Source organism: Ovis aries, chromosome 2 (assembly GCF_016772045.2).
Source record: "Ovis aries strain OAR_USU_Benz2616 breed Rambouillet chromosome 2, ARS-UI_Ramb_v3.0, whole genome shotgun sequence".
Taxonomy (NCBI): Eukaryota; Metazoa; Chordata; class Mammalia; order Artiodactyla; family Bovidae; genus Ovis; species Ovis aries.
Window position 1 is genome coordinate 132,830,263 of NC_056055.1, and position 23,647 is coordinate 132,853,909.

The following is a 23,647-nucleotide window of genomic DNA, read 5'->3' on the forward strand; positions in this document are numbered from 1 at the left end:
AGGAAGCTATTTTCTAGGTTCCTGAAGCTATAAAAAGCCAAATGAATTTGCTTAAGTTAATAAATTTTATTTAATTATGAGGATAATACCACAGCAAAATGTTTTATGTTTCCTCTCTTTTTATTGCTTCCTGTTAGTTACTGAGAGAAGAAATTCAGTGTAACTTTTTTTGTACTCTGATAATGATGAGACTATTTCATTTGTTTTGCATATACTTCCCAATGTCTGCGTTATGTGCGTATATAACTAAATTGAATAGGATGGCTGCCTTCTGTGGTTGCTGTAAACACAGATGTAAGGCTAAAGGTGGGGCCCAGTTTTATTACAGCAAAACCCCATCATGGAAGCCCTTTGCTAGGCTTTGGAACTGATTGTTCTGTAGTGAGAGAAAAAGCAAAACCTTCAGTTCTTGGAAAGACCTGAGAAGTCTGTGGTATGAAGCTTATTTTTCTTTCTGAACCCTGGGATGAGAATAAGTTTTACACTCAGCTTCAGTGATCAGTCTGCTTTGGTTTGTTGGTGTCCGGTGTCCTGGAAGCAGGCTGGGTCTCCCGGGGTTCAGCTGACGGGCCTTGCAAGCTTTTTCACCAGTAGTAGCAGAGGTGGAGGTGGTGAAGCCACGAAGTGGACATCACTAGGAAGGGGGTGTGAGCCAGGGGCTGTCTGAACACCTCCCTGTCTTCTGTCCGCAATCCCTCAAGGTTGGTGCCTCTGCATTTCACAGACGAGGAAAAGAGATAACAAGTTATTACCTGAACCACATGGAATCCCTGTTTTTGCAGATCAAAAAAGGTCTAATATCAGCAACTTCATATGATTCAGCCTAATATTTGCCTAGTTAGTGGGCTGTGATCCCAGAGTTTGAACTCTTACCTACCCCCCAAATTATAGCTGCATATCTGTATTTCAGATGGCAGAACAGGGCTCTGAGCAGATGCATTCAAAAGCAGTCAATCAGTAGACTATTGCCTTTCTTCTCTGGTCTGCGGTCTCAACTACTAACTGTATTCATGTCGTAGTGTGAAAGTTAGCTGGAGACAGACCAGACTGGCCTGCCTGTGACTATTGTTCTTACTGTGAAGCTGCAATCAGCCTGTCAGACCAACTCTTGTCAGGCCAGTGCCTCCAAACTACCTGCCTAAATATATCTTCCTCTCAGGATGGCACAGAGCCGGAGATCCCATTTCCCAAGCTGAACTCCCACCTTTAGAACCACTCAGCTCCGACCATATGCCTTCCTCCTTGAGCCGTTGTCAGATTCTGCTCAAGCCCTCCTGTTAACACACTGATGACTAGCTTATCTTCAGATTACAAGAACTCAGGGTTTGGATCAAGTAACTTTTGTTTGGAGCTGATGGGTAAGGTCAGGAGCCTGAGGGTGAATCATGGACTATTAGATGCAACGGAAACATTAGAAGCTGTATTGGCCGACCCCAGCCTTTTGCAGCCATGGTAACTGATATACAGGTACCCACGCTTTGGCTGTCTTGACTGCAGAATGACCACATTTTGCCTCAGACCGAGGGGTTTCCTGGAGTGTGAGACTTGCTGTGCTTAAACAGGGCAAGTCCTGGACAAACTGTGATGAGATGGGCCACCCTACTCACTTGGAAGCCCCAAACCCTTCAGCTTCTCTGGGCAAGTCAGGTGTGCACAGGGCCATACAGCGAGGGTTCCACAGTTGCCTGGTCCAGCTCAAAAACCCTGGGGCAGGGGGTAATGACTGCCAACACAGACTCACAGGGCTCAGTCTAACCCAGGCTGGCTCCCCGGCCGCCATGAGCTTGGACACCACGTGGAGGCAGCCCTGAGGGGTACGGAGGTGTCTGCCTCATGACTGACTGCACTCTTAACCTCCTGGGCCACGGCATTTGGGAAGGCCGGCCGGGTTGAGTCAGTCCCAGGAAATAAGGCTGCGGTCCAGTTTACCGACTTCATAGCGAGGGCCTCTGGGTCAGCCTCAGTCTCGCGGGGCACAGCGCCTGCAGGGAGAGGGCCACTGGGTTTCGTCTCTGCTCTGTGTGCTGGCTGGAGGGTGGGATGCAGAAGTGCTCAGGGACGGGAGATGGGTCAGCAGGGTGCCCCGTGCTGCCACCGCTTCCTCTTTCAGAAGTTTTGTCACTCAGAGGTTTTGAATCCTGCAATAAGCAGTTATTCTTGGCTAACTTTGGACTTTTCCCTTAAATGTCAAGCCCCTAATTTTTAAATATTTCTTGGTTTTACTTCTCCTGGCCTATTTTGCCCCCAGCCCTTGGTTGCTTGCTAGCTCTTTCCTTTACCAGGCCTCCTGCTTTCTATTCTGCAGGCACACAGCTCAGCCCTGCACGTGAGGATGTGAGTGAAAGTCGCTCAGTCCTGTCCGACGCTTTGTGACCCCATGGACTGTAGCCCACCCAGGCTCCTCTGTCATGGGATTCTCCAGGCAAGAGTGCTGGAGGAGGAGGGGAAGCACAAGTGGAGGTTTAGCTGTGATGAGAGTTGCCAGATTTAGTAGAGCAAAATGCAGGGCGCCCAGCTGAGTCTCAATTTCACATAAACAGAGAATAATTTTTCAGTACAAGGACGTCCCTTGTGATATTTCTGATATACTAAAAATTATTCACTGTTTATCTGAAATTCAAATTTAACTGGGTGCCTTGTCTAGTATCTGGCAACCATTTGAGCCACGAAGTCTCCTGAACACGCAGCCTGTGCAGTAGGAGGCCAGGATTGCTGCAGAGTTTGGAACAGTCTCCAAACGTCTGGCAGAAGGGAAGCAGTCTGTCAGAGAGGGCATCATGTGGCACAGTCAGGTGAAATTGCTGCCCCCAATGCCAGGCCTGCTGATGTGTGGGGCATCTGAGGTAGGCCTGAACGGAATAGCCCTGGAGACTGGCCAAGGTGCCGGTAATAAAAGGGCGTGTTCTGCTGGGTCCTTCCCAGAAGATACAGTGTCTGGTTCCGGTGCTGACAACTGACCCATCTGATCCCCATCACACTAGAATATTATTTTTAGATCTGGGGAAGGAGTGACAAGGTTTTAAAAATAAGGTACTAGATATAGGGGGGAACTGTATTCAAGAAGCTCAATCCTAAAAGTAAATGTGAAAAAAAGAAAAAAGAGAAACTCAGTGAGTCCCGACAATGAAATGCAGACCTTGGGCTTGCTAACGTTAGATCTAGAAAAGGTTAGTACCAGCAGCTTTCCACGTAAAATTGCCCAAGACTGAGACCCCCACCCTTTTTGTTTTAGGCTGTGCCATGTGGCATGTGGGATCTTAGTTCCCTGACCAGGGATCAAACCCAGGCCCCCTCCATTGGGAGCGCAGAGTTTAGCCACTGGTCCACAAGGGAAGTCCCCTTTCACTTTTTTAATAAGCAAAGATGATGCTACTAGCTTCAAGAAAATTGCTTTAGCCACCTATAGACATCTTCAGTTAATGAAGAGAGAGGCTGTTTTGTTATCCGCTATTGGTTTCTGTACAGGATATACCCTGTCTGATCTTCTAGACCTAACCTCAATCCTTTTTCTCTGCCCTGCTCTGTGGTCTCGGAAGCTGACCCTGAGGACTCCCTCCCCTTCTGTCTTCTTTTAGGACTGGCCAAGAGGAAGACATCAGCAGGAGATTGAAGGTCGAAGGATAGATGGTCAGAAGAATAGCTTTTTTGTAGTTAGGGTTTATTAAAATGCTCATGATTTCAACCACTTGATAAAAAGTGCTTGAAATAAGAGATGAATATTTATTAATATGATAGAATATATCTATGTCATTCCCAAGATAAGCATTCTACTTTATAGGGAAATGCTAGAGGTAGGAATAAGACAGAAGTGCTTGCTACAACCATTATTAGTTAAAAATTTCCATAAGATACTAGCAATCATAGACAAAGTAAAGACTTCAAATATAAAAAGCTGGGAAAGAAAAAAAAATACTCGCTATGTGCAGATGATAAGATTTTATCTTGATAAGCCCAATAAAAACTATTATAAATAATAAGATAATTCAGTATATTAGAAGGATGCAAAATTAATATATAGAAACCAACTGATCTCACATATACAAACAACAACCTATTAGAAGATAGCAGTATAAAGGACATTATTTAAAATAGCAACAAAAAAGAGAAAATACTTAGAAATAAATTTAACAAATATGCACAAGACCTATATGTAGAAAACTTAAAAGGAAAAAAAGGGAGAGGGGGGACTCCAAAAAAAAAAGATTTGAACAAGTAGAAGATATAACTGGATAGGAAAATAAAAAATTGTTACAGTGTTATTTATCTCAGAGCTACTTTAAAATTTTAACACAATTCCAATAAAATGCCAATCTTTTTTCCTTTTGAAGTTGACAAAATAATCTTCAAATTTATATTGGAGACAGGGGTAGAATAACCAGGAAAATTCTGAAAAGAAGAGAAATATGTACATCTGTGTGTGAGAAAAGGTCAGATATTAAAACACATTATAAAGCCTTAGTAATTAAAACAATGAGGGACTAGTCCATAAGCGAATATACAGATGAATGGAAAAGAGGAGAGTGTTCTGTGTGCCTGCATGCTAAGTTGCTTCAGTAGTGTCCGACCCTGCATGACGCTATGGCCTGTAGCCCACCAGGCTCCTCTGTCCATGGGGATGGTCTAGGCAAGAATACTGGAGTGGGTTGCCATGACCTCCTCCAGTGGATCTTCCTGATCCAAGGATCAAATCCACGTCTCTTATGTCTCCTGCCTTGATAGGTGGGTTCTTTACGACAAGTGCCATCTGAGAAGCCCCAAGAGTGTTCTGATACAGACCCAGATAGATAAAGGAATTAGTATATGATAAACCATCAGGAAAAAGAGCAACTGTTCAATAAATGGTATTGGTATAACTGAATAGTCATCTGGAATAAAACTAGATCCATACTTCACACTGTACAATAAAATGTAAAGAAATCATATATTTCAGTATAAAAAAATCATACTAAAATTACTAAAACTGTGAAAGAATTTCTTTATAACCTTGGAAGTTCTTTATAAATGTGACTCAAAATCCAGAAGCCATTTAAAAATTTATAAATTCAATTATGTAAAAAATTTTTTAAAAATTCTGTGTGGATATATATATATATATATATAGCACCATAATTAAACCAGGAAAAAGTATTTTCAAGTCATATTACAAAATACTAATATCCCTTATATACAGAGCACTACTAGAAATAAATAAGAACAAAAAAATTGATGACCCAATAGAAACATGGGGAATGGAAATCAATAAATAACTAAAGAGTTCTGGTACCAATTCCAGTGTGTGTGTGTTTGTGTGTGTGCAGGGGGCAGATTCTTATATCAACAAACTGACTGTCCTACAATTCAGCTCAGTTCTGGCACTACCTACCCAGAGGTAACATTAGATCTGGCTGGTTAAGGGTTTAATCCAAGACGGTCCATTTTCCACTTCAGAGATCAGTAGCAAGTCCAAGTTGTCACTTGTGCTTCTAAAGAAGGGCTATAGATTGGAATTTCCAATGCTCCCCTCTTTAGATTTGATTCATTTGGTAGAGTAGCTTACAGAATTCAGATAAATTGGATTACTTATTGGATTACTGGTTTACCGTAAAAGAAGATAACCCAGGAACAGCCAGATGGAAGAGATGCATAAGATAAAGTATGGGGAAAGGTTGAGGAGTTTCCTAGCCCTCTCCAGGCTCACTACTCTCCCTAAATCTCCATGTGTCACCAGTCCCAAAAGATCTCGGAATCTCTTCTTTTGGTTTTGTATGGAGACTTCATTACATGGACATGATCGACTAAATTCTTTTTCATTGGTGATAGAACTCGATCTCCAGCCCCTTTCCCCTCCCAGGACATGGAGAAACAAGTTCCAGCCCTCTAATCACATCACTGGCTCCCCTGTCAACCAGCCCTCAATCTTAGGTGCTTTCTAAAAGTTGTCTTGTTAACATAACATGATACATGTTTACTGCTATCACCACTTAGGGAATTCCAAAGGTTTTAGGAGCTCTGTGCCAGAAAAACAAATATATATTTCTCATTATAAATCACAATATCATAACTCATAGAGAAGTTCATAAGTATATGAAAAGATATTCAAATTCTTACATAAGATAAATGTGAATTAAAGCTATGCTGATATATAATTTTTCACATATCAGATTTTCAAAAATCTAAGTCTGATTGTCTTTGTATGATTATAAATTGTAACAAGACCATGGAGGTTAATTTAGCAAGATCAACCAGTCTTACAAGCACATATACCCTTGGACTCAACAATCCCTTCTAACTGAATATATTTTATGAATAGATTTGACACCTAAAATAATGTAGGTACAGGTTATTAATTGAAGCATTACTTGTAATATCAAGATTAGAAACAGTCCAGTGACCATCAATACAATACCTGTTAAATAAATCATGATGCATTCATATCTTGAGTTGGCAAAAAATTTTGCTCAGTTTTCTTTCCATAAGATGTTGTAGGAAAATCTGAATGAACTTTTTGACCACCCAGTGGTACTAGTGGTAAAGAGCCCACCTGCCAATATAGGAGACTCAAGTTCAATCCCTGGGTCAGGAAGTTCTCCTGGAGAAGGAAATGGCAACCCACTCCAATATTTTTGCCTGGGAAAGCCCATGGACAGAAGAGCCTGGTGGGCTACAATCCATGGGATCATAAAGAGTCGGACTTGGCTGAAGCAACTTAGCACTCAGTATATTAAGTGACTTCCTGGTAGCAGCTGGTAAAGAATCCACCTGCAATGCAGGAGACCCTGGTTCAGTTTCTGGGTCGGGAAGAGCTCCTGGAGAAGGGATAGGCTACCTACTCCAGGCTTCTTGGGCTTCCCTGGTGGCTCAGATGGTAAAGAATCCACCTGCAATGCGGTAGACCTGGGTTCGATCTCTGGGTTGGGAAGATCCCCTGGAGGAGGGCATGGCCACTCACTCCAGAATTTTTGCCTGGAGAATCCCCATGGACAGAGGAACCTAGTGGGCTACAGTCCATGGGGTCACAAAGAGTCAGACACGACTGAGCAATTAAGCACACCATATTAATGGAAAATTATACAGCTATAAAAAGATAGAAATAAGAAAGATAATGAGGATGTGCTCTATATTGTACTGATACAGAAAAACCTCCAAGATATATTTAAGGAAAAATGCAAGATACAGAGCAGTATCCATTACCCACTACATTTTGTGTGATAAAAAGAAAAAAATACACTTAAGTATAAGCTTATATACATATATACATAAGCTACTGTGTAATAATATCCAAGAGACCAGTAACAGTAGATTCGGAGGAGAAAGGGGGAGGAGATCTAATGAATGGGAGATAGGAAAGGAAGAGACTTTCACATTTATAGTTTTAAATATTTGAATTATGAGTATATATTACTTATTCAAATGTTAATATGTAAATAGGCCTTTCTTGTGGTGACGCAGTGGTAAAAAATTTGCCTGCCAATGCAGGAGACACAAAAGACGTGGGTTCAGTCCCTGGGTTGGGAAGATCCCCTGGAGGAGGGCATGGCAACCCACTCCAGTTTTCTTGCCTGAGAAATCCCATGGACAGAGGAGCCTGGCGGGCTACCGTCCATGGTGTCACAGAGAGTCGGACATGACTAAAGCAACCGAGCATGCGGTGCTTGCTTAAAAATATCAAACAATTCAGAAATACAAAAGGTAGGAAGTAAACTTTCCCCTACTCCTACACGTACCACTCAGAGAAAAACCAGTGCCAACAATTTAGTCACTGAGAAACAGGTAGGAAAGTTCTTTTAAAAGCATGTACTAAGCAAGGAAAGCATGATTATTTGAGTCCCTGAAATCATGTAGTTGTGACAGTTCCAGCTCTGCTTATACCAAATATAAGTAGATAAGATCAATATTGATCTCCTCTCCTCATAGTGAGCCACTGGCTTTCCATAGCGTGTTCAATCCCATATGTAGAATTGAGGTTGGAAAATATTTCTGAGTTAAGGGCAATGTAAAATTGAATGGTAGAGATCATTAGCTATTGACCCAAGTGTTATGTGGTTTTGAAATTAAGACATTAATATTTCAGCAAATGAAAATGTTTATGCAGTCTTCAAATTCTTGGCAGTAGTACCAGAGAATTTAACCAGCAAGGACTCCTAAGTTACAAACATAATGAGTTGCAAGGAACACTAAGAATTATTCCTTATTTTTCACTGCCATTATTAAAAATTATTTATAATATTTTATAACTGGAATCTGACATTCCCTTATAATAAAGCAAAGCTCATGTTACAGAACACTCCAGTGTTCTTGCCTGGAGAATCCCAGGGATGGGGGAGCCTGGTGGGCTGCCGTCTATGGGGTCACACAGAGTCAGACACGACTCAAGCGACTTAGCACCAGCAGCAGCAGCGTGTTACAGAGTCTCCTTCAAGGTCATGTTCGTTTGACTCAGAAAATTCCATGATGAGTAGAAAATAAATGTTACAAGTATCTAACAAAAAAAAGTACAAAAATGACATATACAGCCTCCCCTGTTTCAATATAAATACCAAGGTCTTAGCCAAACCAGCAGCTGATATTTTTAATTCATGTGCTCCAATAAAACACAACAAAATATTTTCTACAAAATACTCTCATACAATGTACTGTCTTTCCTGTCATCTTGTTGTAAAAGCAGTGCTTTGATGTTGGAAGAAAATTTAGAAATCAACAAGTCTATTCATGCAATCATTCATTCATTTAGCAAATATTTATCAAGAGTCTCCCATATCAAGTTAAATAAAATACACTAGGGATAAACCAAAATAGCAAAGTCTCTAGCCCTTGAAGAGCTTAAATCTAAGCCAACTCCTTTATTTTCATTTTGAAGAATCTCTAGGTCTTCCAAGTTCAGACCAGTTCTTTTTTATTATGCCCAAATATGAAACATTTATGAAAAGAACTTAATAGTTTATGTTTATAAATTGGCAGCGGTCTATTATTACTTCAGTGTTTTTCACATCCTAATTTTTTGGTTTAGGGTTATCATTTCATCTTCACAAGTAACTTTAAATATATACATTATGCCAGTTAACTTCACAACAACCTTCATTTCACAGATGAGAAAAACGGATTCAGTAAGATAAATCAGCTTTCCCAGAATCACACAACAAGTTAAGTAAGTAAACCCAGATCTATCTGTGCTTATATTGCCTCTGTCATAGTACCCAGGAGAATTTTTTAAATTCTAGAGAAAGCGTTACAAGTACTAATGCTTTCAGAGCATATGACTGTTAAACTCAACATTCATAAAACTAAGATATGGCATCCAGTCCCATAACTTCATGGCAAATAGATGGAGAAACAATGGAAAGAATGACAGACTATTTTCTTGGATTTCAAAACCACTGGGAATGTTAACTGCAGCCATGAAATTAAAAGACACTTGCTCCTTGGAAGAAAAGCTATGATGAACCTAGACAGATTTAAAACAACAGAGACATCACTTTGCCTACAAATGTCCATATAGTCAAAGCTATGGTTTTTCCAGTCATGTATGGATGTGAAAGTTGGACCATAAAGAAGGCTGAGCACTGAAGAATTGATGCTTTCAACCTGTGGTGCTGGAGAAGACTCTTGAGAGTCACTGGGACAGCAAGAAGATCCAACCAGTCCATCTTAAAGGAAATCAGCCCTGAATATTCATCGGAAGAACTGATGCTGAAGCTGAAGCCCCAGTACTTTGGCCACCTGATGCAAAGAGTTGACTAATTAAAAACGATCCTAATGCTGGGAAAGATTGAGGGCAGGAGGAGAAGGGCGTAACAGAGGATGAAATGGTTGAATGGTATCACCAACTCAATGGACATGAGTTTGAGCAAACTCCAGGAGATAATGAAAGACAGGGAATCCTGGTGTGCTGCCGGCCATTGGGTGGCAAACAGTAAGCAACTGAACAACAAGAAATATATATATTAAATATATGTACACACACACACACACACATATACCCACAATGGAATACTACTCAGCCACAAAAAGGATGAAAGTTTTGTCATTCGCAGCAACATGGATGGACTTGGATGGTATTATGCTAAGTGAAATAAGTCAGAGAAAGGAAAATACTGTATGATATCACTGCTATGTATAATCTGAGAAATACAACAAACTAGTGAATATAACAAAAGAGGAAGCAGACTCACAGATATAGAGAACAAACTACCAGTTATCATCAGGGGCAGGGAATGGGGAGGGGCTAAATAGGGGTAAGGGCTTAGGTACAAACTATTATATAGAAAATAAGCTTCAAGGTATATTGTACAACACTATGGATATAGTCAATATTTTATAACCATAATAGCTATATTTATGGACTGGTGCCTCAAAGGACAAAGAATCTGCCTGCATTGCGGGAGACCCAGGTTCAATCCCTGGGTCAGGAAGATCCTATGGAGAAGGGAATGGCGACCCACTCCAGTATTCTTACCTGGAGAATTCCATGGACAGAGGAGCCTGGCGGGCTACAGTCCATGGGGTTGCAAAGAGTTGGAGACAGCTGAGTAACTAACACTTTCACTTATAGACTATGACCTTTAAAAATTGAGAATCACTATATTGTATACCTGTAATATACTGTATATCAACTATAGTTCCATTTTTTTAAAAAAGTACACAATATTATTTGATTTTTAAATTCTCTGATGCTTTATATATAATTTCTTGAGAAAAAGTACTCTATAATAGTACACACAATGTACTTCTGAGTGTCTGAAGACCATAAAATTACACCGCATCACTGTTAATTTCGGTCATTATAATACTCAGCATTAAAATGATCAATGTTTAAATAAAGTTAGTCCTTTCCTGTTATATTCCTTTACCTTGTTTTTGTTTGTGTGTTTGGCTGCACTGGGTCTTTGTTGCGGTGTTCAGGCTTAGTTGTCCCGCAACATGTGGGCTCTTAGTTCCCCCACCAGGGATTGAACTCACATGCCCTGGATAGGAAGGATTCTTAACCACTGGACCACCAGGGATGTCTTCATATCCTTTTACCTTTTAATCCTTGAACTTTCCTATAACCTTATCTTTCATTTATTTGAACTGCTCTTCTCTCCGTCTTTTGAATGCCCATATGAAACCTACTATATCTTTAACGATCTTGTAATATTTTCATATTATATTATTATTACATTTATTAAGAGGTATCTGACTTTTCTTCTGTTAGCCATGTTGATGTCAATCTCTTCCTCATACCTACTCTTCTCAAATTAAGCTTTCTAAGAGGTAACAGATTCATACTATAGTAAGTGATTAATGCATAACTCACTCAGAACAGGGTATAGACCATTGAAACCATAAAGGTGATCTGTAGGAAAAATGATAATTTTGATGAAGTCCTATGATCAAATCTGACATTGATTGGCAGTTTGCTCTGAAGATCTTGGGCCGTGAAATCTGAATTGTATTCCTTAGAGTAATATTCTTCAAATTCACCTGTGAGCCACTAACAATCAAATACAGGTTTCTAGGGGCCCTTCTTTTTTATGTATTTATACATTTAGATCAATAGTAGTGGGTTGGTAAACAACAATCAAGAAAGAAAAACAAATACATGGACAATATTACTTGAATTTCAGTGTGAAAATTATGGCAAGGCTTTAATATATCCCAATAGCATAAAACTATGGTTCACCCTTCAAAGTTAAATGAGGTGCATGGCAAAAATGATAGGATAGCTCAGAGTTCCTACATAGTTTAATTATTCACAAAGAATTGGTGTCTTGGGACTAGCTTGGCTTAGTGAAAAAAACAAAGGTTTTGGAATGAATTAAATCTAGGATTTCAGGGAATCCCCTGATAGGCCAGTGGTTAGGATTCCGTGCTTACACTGCAGGAGACAGGGCTTCGATCCCTGATTGGGAAGCTAAGATCCCTCACGCCTTGTGGAGTGGCCGAAAAAACCAAACCAAAACAAACAAAAAAACTCCTAGGGTTTCACCTGAACTCTGGTGTGGAACCTTAGCCAAGTTACTGAATCATGGAACTGTGTGTCTTGGCCAAGTTACTATACTAGATTGTGCTCAGATTTATCACCTATAAAATGGTGTTGTAAAGATTAGTAATAAAACATGTGAGGTGTCTGGAAGCAGAACCTCATACATAGTATGTGCTCAGTCAAGTCTCACGTGGGGCACCTTGAACAGTACACCCAATGATTTTTTTTATTAAATTGAATAGACTATTAGGAGATTAAATGTTGGTATTATGTGACCTTCTTCCTGGAGTGGACAATTGAAATTGAAAGGACCTATTTTTTGCTGCTGACTGTACAGTAATTACTTCCCCAAGATACTAGAATGGGCACACTTTAACAAGAAATGTCTCTGTAATGTTCCTTTATGGAGAATTCTATAGTGTGCAGAAAAAACTTCCTCTATTTTATAAATCAGTATTTTCACAAAACGTCTATTTATTTGGTGTTTAGGGCCCCATTTAAAAAAACAATAAAATTGCAGTGCCTTTTCAGAAGAGTAGTTAATAGATGATTTTAGCCAATTTGATTAAAATTGTACCTGGCAACAACCAGGGTTTCAAAAGGAGAGGAAAAAAAAGAGAGAGATAATACTTCTTGCTTCTCAGTATGGTGCAGGAACCACAAGTGGGTCCATCAATGCATGGTGAGTGGAAGAAATTCAGAGGTACCAGCTGAAAGTAAAATCTTAGTATTCTGTAGTTTTTTTTCTCAATAACTCAAATTTTCACTAAGGTGCCTATTTTATATTTTCTGGATTTTATATGTCATGTAAATCAACATTCAAGATATTTCCGTACCATAGCTCTTTGATTTACCTAACAGTAAAGTTTCTAATAATGAAGTATATTGTAGGGATGCATCCCTTCCTTTCAGTCAACATATAAAAAACATTATATTACACATTAAAATTGCTGTGCCATGAAAAGATGGTCATCATCTTTAGTCATTGGGAGATGTGAATTCAATGAAAAGTATATACATATGCACATATTTATTAATAATTACATGTGTCACATATACATGTGTGCATATATAAATATACTATGTATTAAATATTAATTATAATATATATGAATAATATCAAGTAATCTTGGAAGGGATATGGAGGAACTGAAACTCTTCCACTTAGGAAAAGCTCTAGCATTTCTTATAAAAGTAAATCATGCTCCTACCGTGCTGCTGCTGCTGCTAAGTTGCTTCAGTCGTGTCCGACTCCGCGCGACCCCATAGACAGCAGCCCACCAGGCTCTGCCGTCCCTGGAACTCTCCAGGCAAGAACACTGGAACACTGGAGTGGGTTGCCATTTCCTTCTCCAATGCATGAAAGAGAAAAGTGAGAGTGAAGTCGCTCAGTCATGTCCAACTCTTTGCAACCCCATGGACTGCAGCCTACCAGGCTACTCCGCCCATGGGATTTTCCAGGCAAGAGTACTGGAGTGGGGTGCCATTGCCTTCTCCAAGCTCCTACCATATGACCCAGCTATCCTACTCCTAAGTATCTACCCAAAAGAAATGAAATGTATATCCATACAAAGACTTACACATGCATGTTTCACAACTTAAAAAATGCAAACAACCCAATATATTATCAACATGTGAGTGGATAAACAAACAGAAGTATACCCTCACAATGAATATTACTCTACAATAAAAAGGAACTAGCTATGGATACATGCAACAACATATATGAACCTCAATTATGCAGAGCAAAGTAAGCTAGATTTAAAAAGAGTACACATTGGACAAGTCCACTGATAATATTCTAGAACATGCAAACTAATTAATAGTTGCAGAAAGTAGATGACTGGTTGCCTAGAGATGGGACGCGGGAACAGAGAGAAGCGGGAATTAAAGGAGACATGAGCAAATTTGGGGGGATAATACTTACACTCATTATTTTAATTGTGTTGATGGCTTCATATATATATATATATATATATGTACCTATATATATATCAAAACTTATCAAGTTGTATACTTTAAATTTATGCTACATACTACATGTTGATTATACCTCAATAAAACTGTCTTACAAAAAAATCATTGTGTTGATTTTTTGTTGTTGTTGTTGCATTTCATCATTTATTTAATGTTTAAGCTCTTGCACTAGATTTTTACAAGCTGGTGAACATGGACAATTTATTTCTCCACAGTACTATAACCACATGTTCCTGGACAGTATAAATAAATGGTTGAGCTAACGTTAATACACATCAACGTTTTATCAATTACAAAATAAAATAAAATTGTCAAGTATCCAAACATTAAGTTACACAGCTCAAAAGGTATATAAAATATTAAATGTCTGCTTAATTCATTAGCAGAAACCCACTTTTTTTTTTTTTTTTGCAAGAGAGGCTGGGAATCACACTTCAAACAAAAGTAAGTTGGTAAACAACTTCAGGTAAGTGTGGAAAAAATTACAAGAATTTCAGAAATTTTGATTAAGAATTGTTTTAGTTACAATAACAAAGTATTTCTACCTTTTAAGAAATACTTACTAAATTAAAGTGCATATTTTACATGTTCTGCACAAGACAAAGGCAATCTCCCTGTAAGCTGCACCCCAAAGTGCAAACATTAAAATGAACTGTAAGGCTTTTGTCTGGAGACATTAAAGACATGTGTTTCTGCACAATGTAGATTTTCAAAATGGAGGCCTTCTACAACACAAAATGAGATTTATAGAAAGATATTAAATAATCGCTGTAAGACTTGGTTAATTAAAAAGGGAGCAAATCTGATGTATACTGGTATGAGTGTGGGAGATGTAAATATATTGTGAGCAAACCTCATAGGCCCTACTTTCTGTGTTTGAAATGATGCAAGGAATAAACCACGTAAGGTCCAGAGTGTTCATAGTTCCTGGGATTGTTCTATATGATACTAAAAATATATAAGTATTGTGCTGGGTATTTTGGCACCTAGTCTTTCTAAATTTCTTACATATTGATAAGATTCTGGCATGGAAACAGATTTAAAGATATGACTCAATACTGCATGATTTCAGGAAAGGTCAACTGGTACAAATTATAAGCACATTTTAAATGCTGAACAGCATGAATTCTGTACTAGTATCCAAATAGGTTGATCATAACCTGAACAGAGTCTGCAGTTCTGCCAGGCTTGTGGCCTGGTAAAACTGCTCTTCAACACTCCTATGGAAGCTTCATTAGACTTCTTCACCAAGCCAACGGTCTATCTACTGTGTACAACAAATTCCATCCTGTCTCAGGTTCCACTTCTAAGCAATGGCATCACACACCCTGGTTTTATCGCAAGCAACAGTTGTTTCTATGCCCAATGGAGTTTTTGAAGCGCAGCCGCATTTTAGGGCGATACTTCAAAAGTTGCTTGCTGTTAAAAAGCTCCTCGCCACTTTTGGTTTATGAACTGTACTGCATCTTCATATTTCATTCCACCTTCAATTAGTGCTAGGGTGACAAGCACTGGAGCTCTGCCAAGGCCTGCAACACAATGAATAGCAATACAACAACCACGGTCTTCACGAAACTTAATTTTCACAAGACGTAACCAGTCATCAACAATCTGGTTAGATGGTGGTGCGCCATCATCAAAAGGCCAATTGAGAACACGGATGCCTTCTTTCTCCGCAAGGAGTAGTGTCCTAAGTTGCTTCACATACTCTTACTACTGTGGAACTTCTTAAGTTCCTCTATAAATTTGTTTAAGGTCGCATCAGTTGGGTTGTGTGTAATAAGAAATCTCATGTGTATGTAACTTCTACAGGAGCTGGGGGTTCATTCGAGCCATGTTAATTTAGTTAACTCAATAGGGATATGAAACAGTTTAAAAAATTGAATACAGAAATGATGCAAAGAAACTGAGTCACCTTCAATATACTCCACTTGAAATTCTCAGTGCCTTTGAGTATGAAATTGGGAGTAATGAATGAATGAACCTCTTAACAAGAAGCAGCAGTTCTTCAATCCAGTAATCGTGAGGCAACAGAAAGGAAGAGTACTGAGGTCTACCCCATCCAGGTCAAAACTCTTGTAAAAAATGCTCTGTGGATTTCAACTCAACACTTCTGTGTCCAGGTTAACCAGTCTTCTGAGGGCTTCGTGGTGGAGCAGTAATGAATTTCTGCAGTTCACCTGTCTGCACAGAGGTCATGCTGTGCTTGCAGTAATCTCCTCTGCCCTTCAGAAACTTACATGTGTGACCGAGAACACCACAGAACTGAGGAGTGTATCTGCTCATTGAACACTGTGGCCTAATCATAGAGCTGGTCCCGAGGCTGCAGCAGTGGCGGGCAGGGACAGCAGCAGGGCAGGGGTGGCGGCGGTCACTGTTGGGCGGCAGTGGAGGCGCCTAAGTCCTAATTTTTCTTAAAAAGGAAGAATCAACCGTGACCCTCTGCCATTAAGTGGGATAGACTACCCTTTTGTGGCATTCACCACTTACTGGCTATGGTCAATTGAAAGTTTTATTACTGGATTATAAGGACGTTGAGCGTAGAATCCAAGCTTAACTCATCTTGGTCTTCCCTCTAACCCACAGCATGGTACCCTTCATCAACTGTTATTTTTTAAATGAGTGAATTATCTGGATATTTGGCAAAACATCTCAGAAAACATTTTTTCCTGAGTTCCCTAATTAACCCTTGCCATTCTTTTAAACATCCATCAGACAGCAAATCTGCATGCTTAAAATCTTTAGAGCCAGAGTGACCTGCTCAGCTACTTGCTAACTGTTTGACAATAAATAAAATTAGCTAGCCTCTCTAAGCCTCATTTTCCTCATTTCTAAAGAGGGTAGTAATATACCTATGGGCTTCTCAGGGGGCTCAGTGGTAAAGAATCCACCTGCTAAAGCAGGAGACACAGGTTGGATCCCTGGGTGCAGAAGATCCCCTGGAGGAGGAAATGACAACCTACTCCCAGTATTCTTGCTTGTAAAAGCCTGTGGACAAAGGAGCTTGGTGGGCTAGAGTCCATGGGATCGAAGAGTCAGACAGGACTGAGCATGAGCACAATAATACACCTATGTCGTTGGTTTTCTGAAAGGATTAAATGAAACAATCCATATAAAGTGCATGGCCCATAGTGTAAACTCAAAAAGGCAAGTGAATTCGTATATTTGCCATCACAGGCTTTTGAAAGTTTATAAACTCCAAATACTGAAATAATTTATTTTTCATCAGAAGAAAGAAAATGTAATGAACTAGTAGCTGAATCTTTTGAGGAGAGAGAGCTCTAAACTGACATTAAAGTTACCTGCATGTTAGGCTTTTTAAGAAGCATACAACCAGAGAAATTGAATTTGTTGGACAAAGTGGAAGGGTTACAATAGCTTGCAGTCTTGTCAGTACATTGTACACCTTGTTCTTAGACCTTTTCATTAAAAGAGAAAAATTAAAACTGTGTCATTACACAGAGAGGATGAAGTTCTAAATAGCTCATTTAGTTTCTTCTTACACTTCACTTTGAGGTTCTTACATGTGGAAATCCTGTTATCATATTTGTTTGCAAGCTTTCTCTCTAGTGAAAAATACTTTCTCATTCAGCCTATGGGGAATTAATTAAACGAAATGTGGAAAAATGTAATCTTCAGGGACCTCTGCTGTGGGTACTCTCAGTAAATACAGCCCAGCCAAGGGACTCTGCAGAGATCTGACCTAGAGTGGCCGGAGTTCTGGACTTTAGGTCCAGCCGGTTTGAAATAAAATAATTTTCTTGGGCCTTGAGCAATTCAGTTCATTGTTTTGTGGTCTTTTCATTTATAATATGGGGACTAATCACATAGTCATGATTTATAGGGAATGTTTATAAAATATGTGGAATAATAATTATTAATAAACTAGGTTATTAACCTCTTCCAAAAATAAGGTGCTGACGTGTAAATAACATTTGCCTCTGAGGCTTTAGTTCTGGTCCAGTGCTAGATATGCCTTCAGAAGTCCAAATCAGTTCGTCTTGCTGGAAGAACATAAATGCTCTTCTACTCCTGGCTCTGCCAAAAGCTAGTTCTGTGCTCACTGGTAACCACTTCATCCCTTCAATTTCTTCAAATGTAAAAGTAGAGACCTGGACTAGATCATGGAGGGAAAACACATGACATATATTGATATACCTATCTGTCTGTGCCCGTGGCAGACATTGTTAGTCAATCACTGAAATTTTTCTTCCCAAATTAGGAAGCTGCTTCTGAATTCCTCTCAGCAAAACATCTTAGGCAGTCACTACTCATCAGTTAGAGTTAGCAACCAAAGTAAAACATACTTGTCATCTTTGAGACAGAGTATCTCTAAGGGTTCTTTTAATTTCAATATTACTCAAAGGTCAAAATGAGAGTCTGCACCAGAAAGAAGTATGTTGGCAAATCTTACTTCCCTTTTTCACATTCCAGCCTCTGAGTGTTAAAGACTTTGCAAGGCCTGTCCATGAGGATACTCTGCTCTTACATTATTGCATTTTGCCTTTTATTTGTCCAAACAGGTTAGTGGATCTCCCCCAAATTCTGAAAACACATACTGTAAATCTTTGAACAATCCAGAAAAGTACAAAGATGAAAGTGAGAAGTACCTGACATTCAGAGTCCATTATTAATACTTGGTAACCAGTCTTGCAGTCACAGCTCTAGGTGTGTTTTTCTGTACTCTAATTTCCCCATGCAGCAACGTTATGTATGAACAGCTTTGCCATCACTTGATCCTGCACTTCTCTATGTACTCTTAACATGCATCTTTATCCGGGGGCTCCTATTCTGCAGAGCGAAACTCTGAAAATATAGCAGCAGATTGAAAGAGCAACAGATCTTGAGACCCTTACTACATCTACACCTAAAAATGTGGTCAAATTCTCCAGGCTCCTCTCTAGTAAACACAGAATGGAAATATTTGTAAATCTTGTGGTTAAAATTCAATTTGAAAATGAAATGGACCCAGCGTCTTGGGAGAAAAGCAAGGGTTCCTCCTTTACCTCTGTACCCCAATGCCACTTTTTTTTCTGCTTATTACTATAAAAGTAATATATGTTTTTTTAGGAAAATGCAGGCAGGCAAAAATGAGAAAAAATAAAAAGCATTTGTAACCTAATCAGAGTAATTGTGGATAACATTTTAGAATGTGTATGTTTGTCTTTTTTCCTATGCATATATTTTTGTGTAGGTATCAACATACATAATTCAAAAGCACTCTTTTAAACTTCCAGGTTTTTCTCTTCACACACTGCATTGCAGTTCCTGTAGGGCACTCATTCTATTATGAGCAGGAAACTACAAGAGTTAAAACCGGCTTTGGTAATATACAACTCTTTGTATCAGTAGCTTGCACAGTGAGGTGTGCTCACCAAGGAACCAATGTTATGGGTGTGTTTCTAAACTAATACACCTATTATTCTGAACACTACTGTATTGAAGTTAAGTTTATCCACTGGGCATGATGCTACTGAAGTTCAAATTCCCTCAGCAGATACCCAGCAAGGATGTTACATAACTGGGATAAATGAGGTCATGTTAGGGCCAAAATCTCTGTATGCATATATACCTCAATCTACTTAACTGATGGAATATCTGTGTTCCTTAAGTGTATTTGCATAAAGAGAATATCTCACCATCATCTGTCTAATGGTGTGATACTGATACATACTGTGATGAGGTGATTTACTTTGCATGTAGCAGTGAAGAGGGTATAACATAGGGAAAATGCCTTCTTCATTTACAGGGTGGTCAATTGCTCCTGAGGGTTTGAGACTCTTATTAAACTGCAAAGTACCATCCCTATATGTGACGCCAATAATTGTTAACAAACAGAAAGCAGCCAGGAGAAAACTTGTCTTTGATATTCAATATATGCTGTTTGGTTATCTATTGCTATGAAACAGACCACCCCAAAATGTAGTGGCTAAAAACAATTTATTACAATCTCTCACAATTCTTTGGGCTGACTGGGCTCACCCAGGCAGTCTTCTGCTGGTCTTGCTTGGAGTCTCTCATATATGGTTGCAGTCACATAGCAGCTGGGGCTGAGGTCTCCTGGGGTTCAACTGGGCGGCTAGAAGAGCTGGTCTGGCTTCTTCACTCACATGTCTGGTGCCTTGGTTCACATAGCTGCTCTTTCCACTTGAAGTCCCATCCCCAGGGCTTTTCCCCACAGCTTCTCTTCCCACAAAGATAGTCAGACTTCTTATATGATGGCTGACTTCTAAGACTGTGAAATTAAAAGCTGTCAGGCCCTTTTAAAGCTTAGCGGAGACTTGGCATAGTGTCACTTCCGGCCTTGTGTAAGTTACAGCAAGTCTCAGGGCCAGCCTTGATGCGATGTAGGGGACTACACAAGCACAGCAACACGCCAGGAGGGGCAGTTCACTCAGTGCCATCTGGGGAATCTGGCTACTGGATCTGCTCCCGCTGGAGGCTGTACAAATTTAGAATTTTAACAATAATGCCAAGGGAGTTTGGATACTTTCTTGGTGAAACATGGAGTACAGTGAAAAGGAATAAGCAGAGGGAAGAAGCCTCACGGTGATGGAGGACTTTGGAAACAGTAGGTACTTTCTTGGTTCTTGCAAATTTGGCAGATTAGATCACGGAGAAGGTGAAATAAAGGGATCATTGCATCACTATTTTCCAAACTTTGCATGCTTGGAAGGTTTACCTGACGATGCTTGTTTTTTACGACAGTTCTGGAACTAAGTATTACAACTTGGTCACGCATCTCAAGCGTACCCGGAGGGTTCTCTTTCTAAGGATGGCAAAGAACTCAGATATAAACAGAAACATACACAGGTTAGTAGCATGTGAAGCCAATTGAGTGGGAAAATAAAATAGCAAGGAGAGCCTGTCAGTAAAATAACTCCCATGGCAACAGGACAGGAGAGAAAACCCAGCATCCTGGAACTTCTCAGTGCACAGTATCTGTGCCTTCATGGCACTGCATTCAAGTTTAGAGGGCAAGGCCTCGTTTCTCACATGGATATGATCTTGGATCAGAGTTCTGCAAAGACCAGCAACCTCCTTGATGTGGGTGGTCTGAGACTGGGGTTTCCTCCTCTTGTGCTGAATCCCCATTTAATGCCAAACAGCTTTTTTTTAGCTGTTTCCTTAATTTTTCTTAAACATGTTCAGACTCTTATTGTATTGTCCTCCTCCCTTTGAAAATATGTACTCTGCAGGTGCCTGAAATAATATACTCCCAGTAATTGCAGTTTTGCAAAAGTAAAGTTTATTTTATTCAGTCTAAACTCAACGGAAATTTGTTGCCCAACAAGGAAATACCAAATTTTATAAGCCGCTGGAGGGCAGCCATCATGTCGTATATGACTTTGTTATTGCCTGCCTCCTGTGCTCTCTGTCTACCTTCTCCATGTACTAATTTTAATAAGTAACTTGAATTGTTAGCAATATACTCTGGTGCCATTCTTTGACACAGAAATGTCATTTCATAATGTCTCTGCATATTCCATGTCAGGTTCACTGTAAATCACTTCTCCTGAGCTTGTTGTTAGTGTGCAGATCATTTTGCAGCCTTCTCACTTAACAGCTGAAAGTTTAATTCAAATTGAAGAAACTTACTTCAATTACAGGCAATTAATTTAGGCTTCACTTACCTTAAGAAATATTCCAACATATAAATCAACAGGTAAGTCCTGGGAGGGTCAAATTACGCAACCAAGAGAAAGTAAGTTCTTTGCAGCTTTGGGGGCGTTGGTCTGCTGTAGTCAGGCTTTTATGGTTTTCTTTTTCTTTTTTTGGCGTCAGGTTTTTGAATGAAATAGTAAAACCAGTGCCAGACACTGTCTACTCCACCTGGTTTTGCATAATTCGAAGAAGTGATAAACTGAAAATCAGGCTTGTTAAAGAGCTAGAAAGAGTGCTGTTGCATAAGAGAAAACAAAACTAAACCATTTCTCTATTCTTTTTTAAATCATAAGATTTCACAATATTCCTGTTTTCAAGTACTTGAAGTTTGCTCTGGGCACTGACTACTTTTTAAATAATTGTTTTTAAGGTGCAGTGAATAATACACATTTATCGTAGATTTAAAACATACTTAAAGTAACAAAGAGATAAAAATCATTCAAGGTCCTGCAACTATTAATATTACTAGTAATATTTTGAAGAACTTTTTTTTTTCTAGGTACATGCTTTCACAGAACGGGTCCATACTACACAGTTTTATAACTTGTTTTTTGCGTTTTTGTTTTTAAAATCGTATCTTGAGTACGTGAAAACTTCTAGAGGTTATGACACGTTTGTAATATCGAACAGGGTTAAAAATCGCCATCTATGGTGTGGCGTGTGCACTCTGGTGGGAAGAGAATGCTCCGGATGGGCAAGCTCGACCACTCTCCGATCCAAAGAGACTTCTCCATTCGCCCTCGGGGACTGAAGCCTGGCCAGAGTGCAAGGCGTGGGAGTAAGTGGAGGGCGATCAGGGTGACCGAGCACGAGCTCCCCGCGCGGTCCACTCTTCCCCCGGGCCAGTCTCACTGGCTGAGCCGGAGCGAGAGGGCAGCTCGCCGTGAGCTGGGCCCAGGTCCCGGCTTCCGGCCCCCACCCCCCGGGCTGGCGCCACTCTCGGGCGGTGGGGAGAGAGAAAGCCGGGCAAGGTTCTGCAAATCCAAAGCAGGGAGGCGCAGCTCCGATACCATCGCCTTTGCCGAGTCTCCAAGCATGTTTGTTTCAACTGTTTAAACTGTTTCAAAGCACCCGAACCCCAGCGACCTTCGGCAAACAACTCAATCCCACGGGCGGGGAGCGATGGCCGTATTCGCTAGAAGGGCAAACTGACAGCGGAGGCAGGCGAGCTTCGGGGGCCTTCCTCCGGCACTCTGCCTGCCCGCAGCCGCCCCTGAGACCCCCGCCCGCAACTCTTTCCCGCCCCAGGACGGCCAGCTTCTTGCGTCAGCCCGGCGAGGGTGGGGGATTTTCGGAAGGTCGGCCCGGGCGGCTGGCTGGGGAAGGAAGGGCCTTGGGCTCTCGCCCCGCCCTCGCGGGGCGGGAGGCGGAGCGGGACAAGAGCCCGATCGGCGACTCCGGCCAAGTCAGGGAGAAGCGAGTTCCTAGGATCCCCCAGGAGCCGCCGCCGCCACCAGTACCGCCGTGTCCGCTCCAAGCCTCGGCAGCCGGAACAGGGCCGCCGTCGGGGAGCCTCAAAGCACCGTCCCCAGCTCAGCATGATGGACTTGGAGCTGCCCCCGCCGGGACTGCCGTCCCAGCAGGTGGTGCCAGGACGGGAGCAGGGGCGCGAGGGAGCCGCGGCCCGGGAGGGACAGCCGCATCGGCCTCTTTCCCCGTCTGTGGCCGGAGCGGACTGCAGCTGCCGCGCACACACCAGAGCCGCCGCGCTTGAGCTGGGGCCGGGGGAGGGGAGTGGCGACCCCAAGGGCTGCGAGGGGTATGGGGGCGCGGGGAATGGTGTGACTGACAACGCGCCCGCAGCCCCCGAGGGCGGTAGGGTTGGGGTTGGGGGGCTACGCCAGCGCGCGTGGGGGCGAAGTGCGTCTCTAACCGCGTCCCCGGTCGCCGGAGCCGAGATGCTGGAGCCGCGGCCGGCCCCCTCTCCGAGTTTGAGCGGCCGGGAGGCAACCGGGTAGGAGAGGGCGGACACTGGCGGTCTGAGCCGGCGCGGCCCGGCCCTTCCGGGGCTGCGCGGCTCCCCCGCCTCGGAGCCGGCAAAAATGTGCCTAGTCACGGGGCCAC

General features: G+C 41.2%; 2 protein-coding genes and 1 pseudogene across 3 annotated transcripts in view; 2 read left to right on the forward strand and 1 right to left on the reverse strand.

The window, feature by feature from the left end:
- Window positions 1–10,815, forward strand: part of LOC121818696 (uncharacterized) — a 125,739-nt gene extending 114,924 nt beyond the window's left edge. For both annotated transcript variants that reach the window (XM_060409733.1, XM_060409734.1), the window contains exon 5: window positions 1–10,815. This exon is cut by the window's left edge. The gene's annotated coding sequence lies outside the window, so the exon portion shown is untranslated.
- The window catches only part of LOC132659200 (protein tyrosine phosphatase type IVA 1-like), a 24,136-nt pseudogene extending 620 nt beyond the window's left edge, over window positions 1–23,516 (reverse strand).
- NFE2L2 (NFE2 like bZIP transcription factor 2) overlaps window positions 22,974–23,647 on the forward strand; it is a 32,578-nt gene continuing 31,904 nt past the window's right edge. Inside the window, exon 1 of the mRNA XM_015093345.4 lies at window positions 22,974–23,166. Within this exon, the coding sequence (XP_014948831.2) occupies window positions 23,122–23,166 (45 nt within the window). The 5' untranslated portion in view covers window positions 22,974–23,121. The remainder of the gene's footprint in view (window positions 23,167–23,647) is intronic.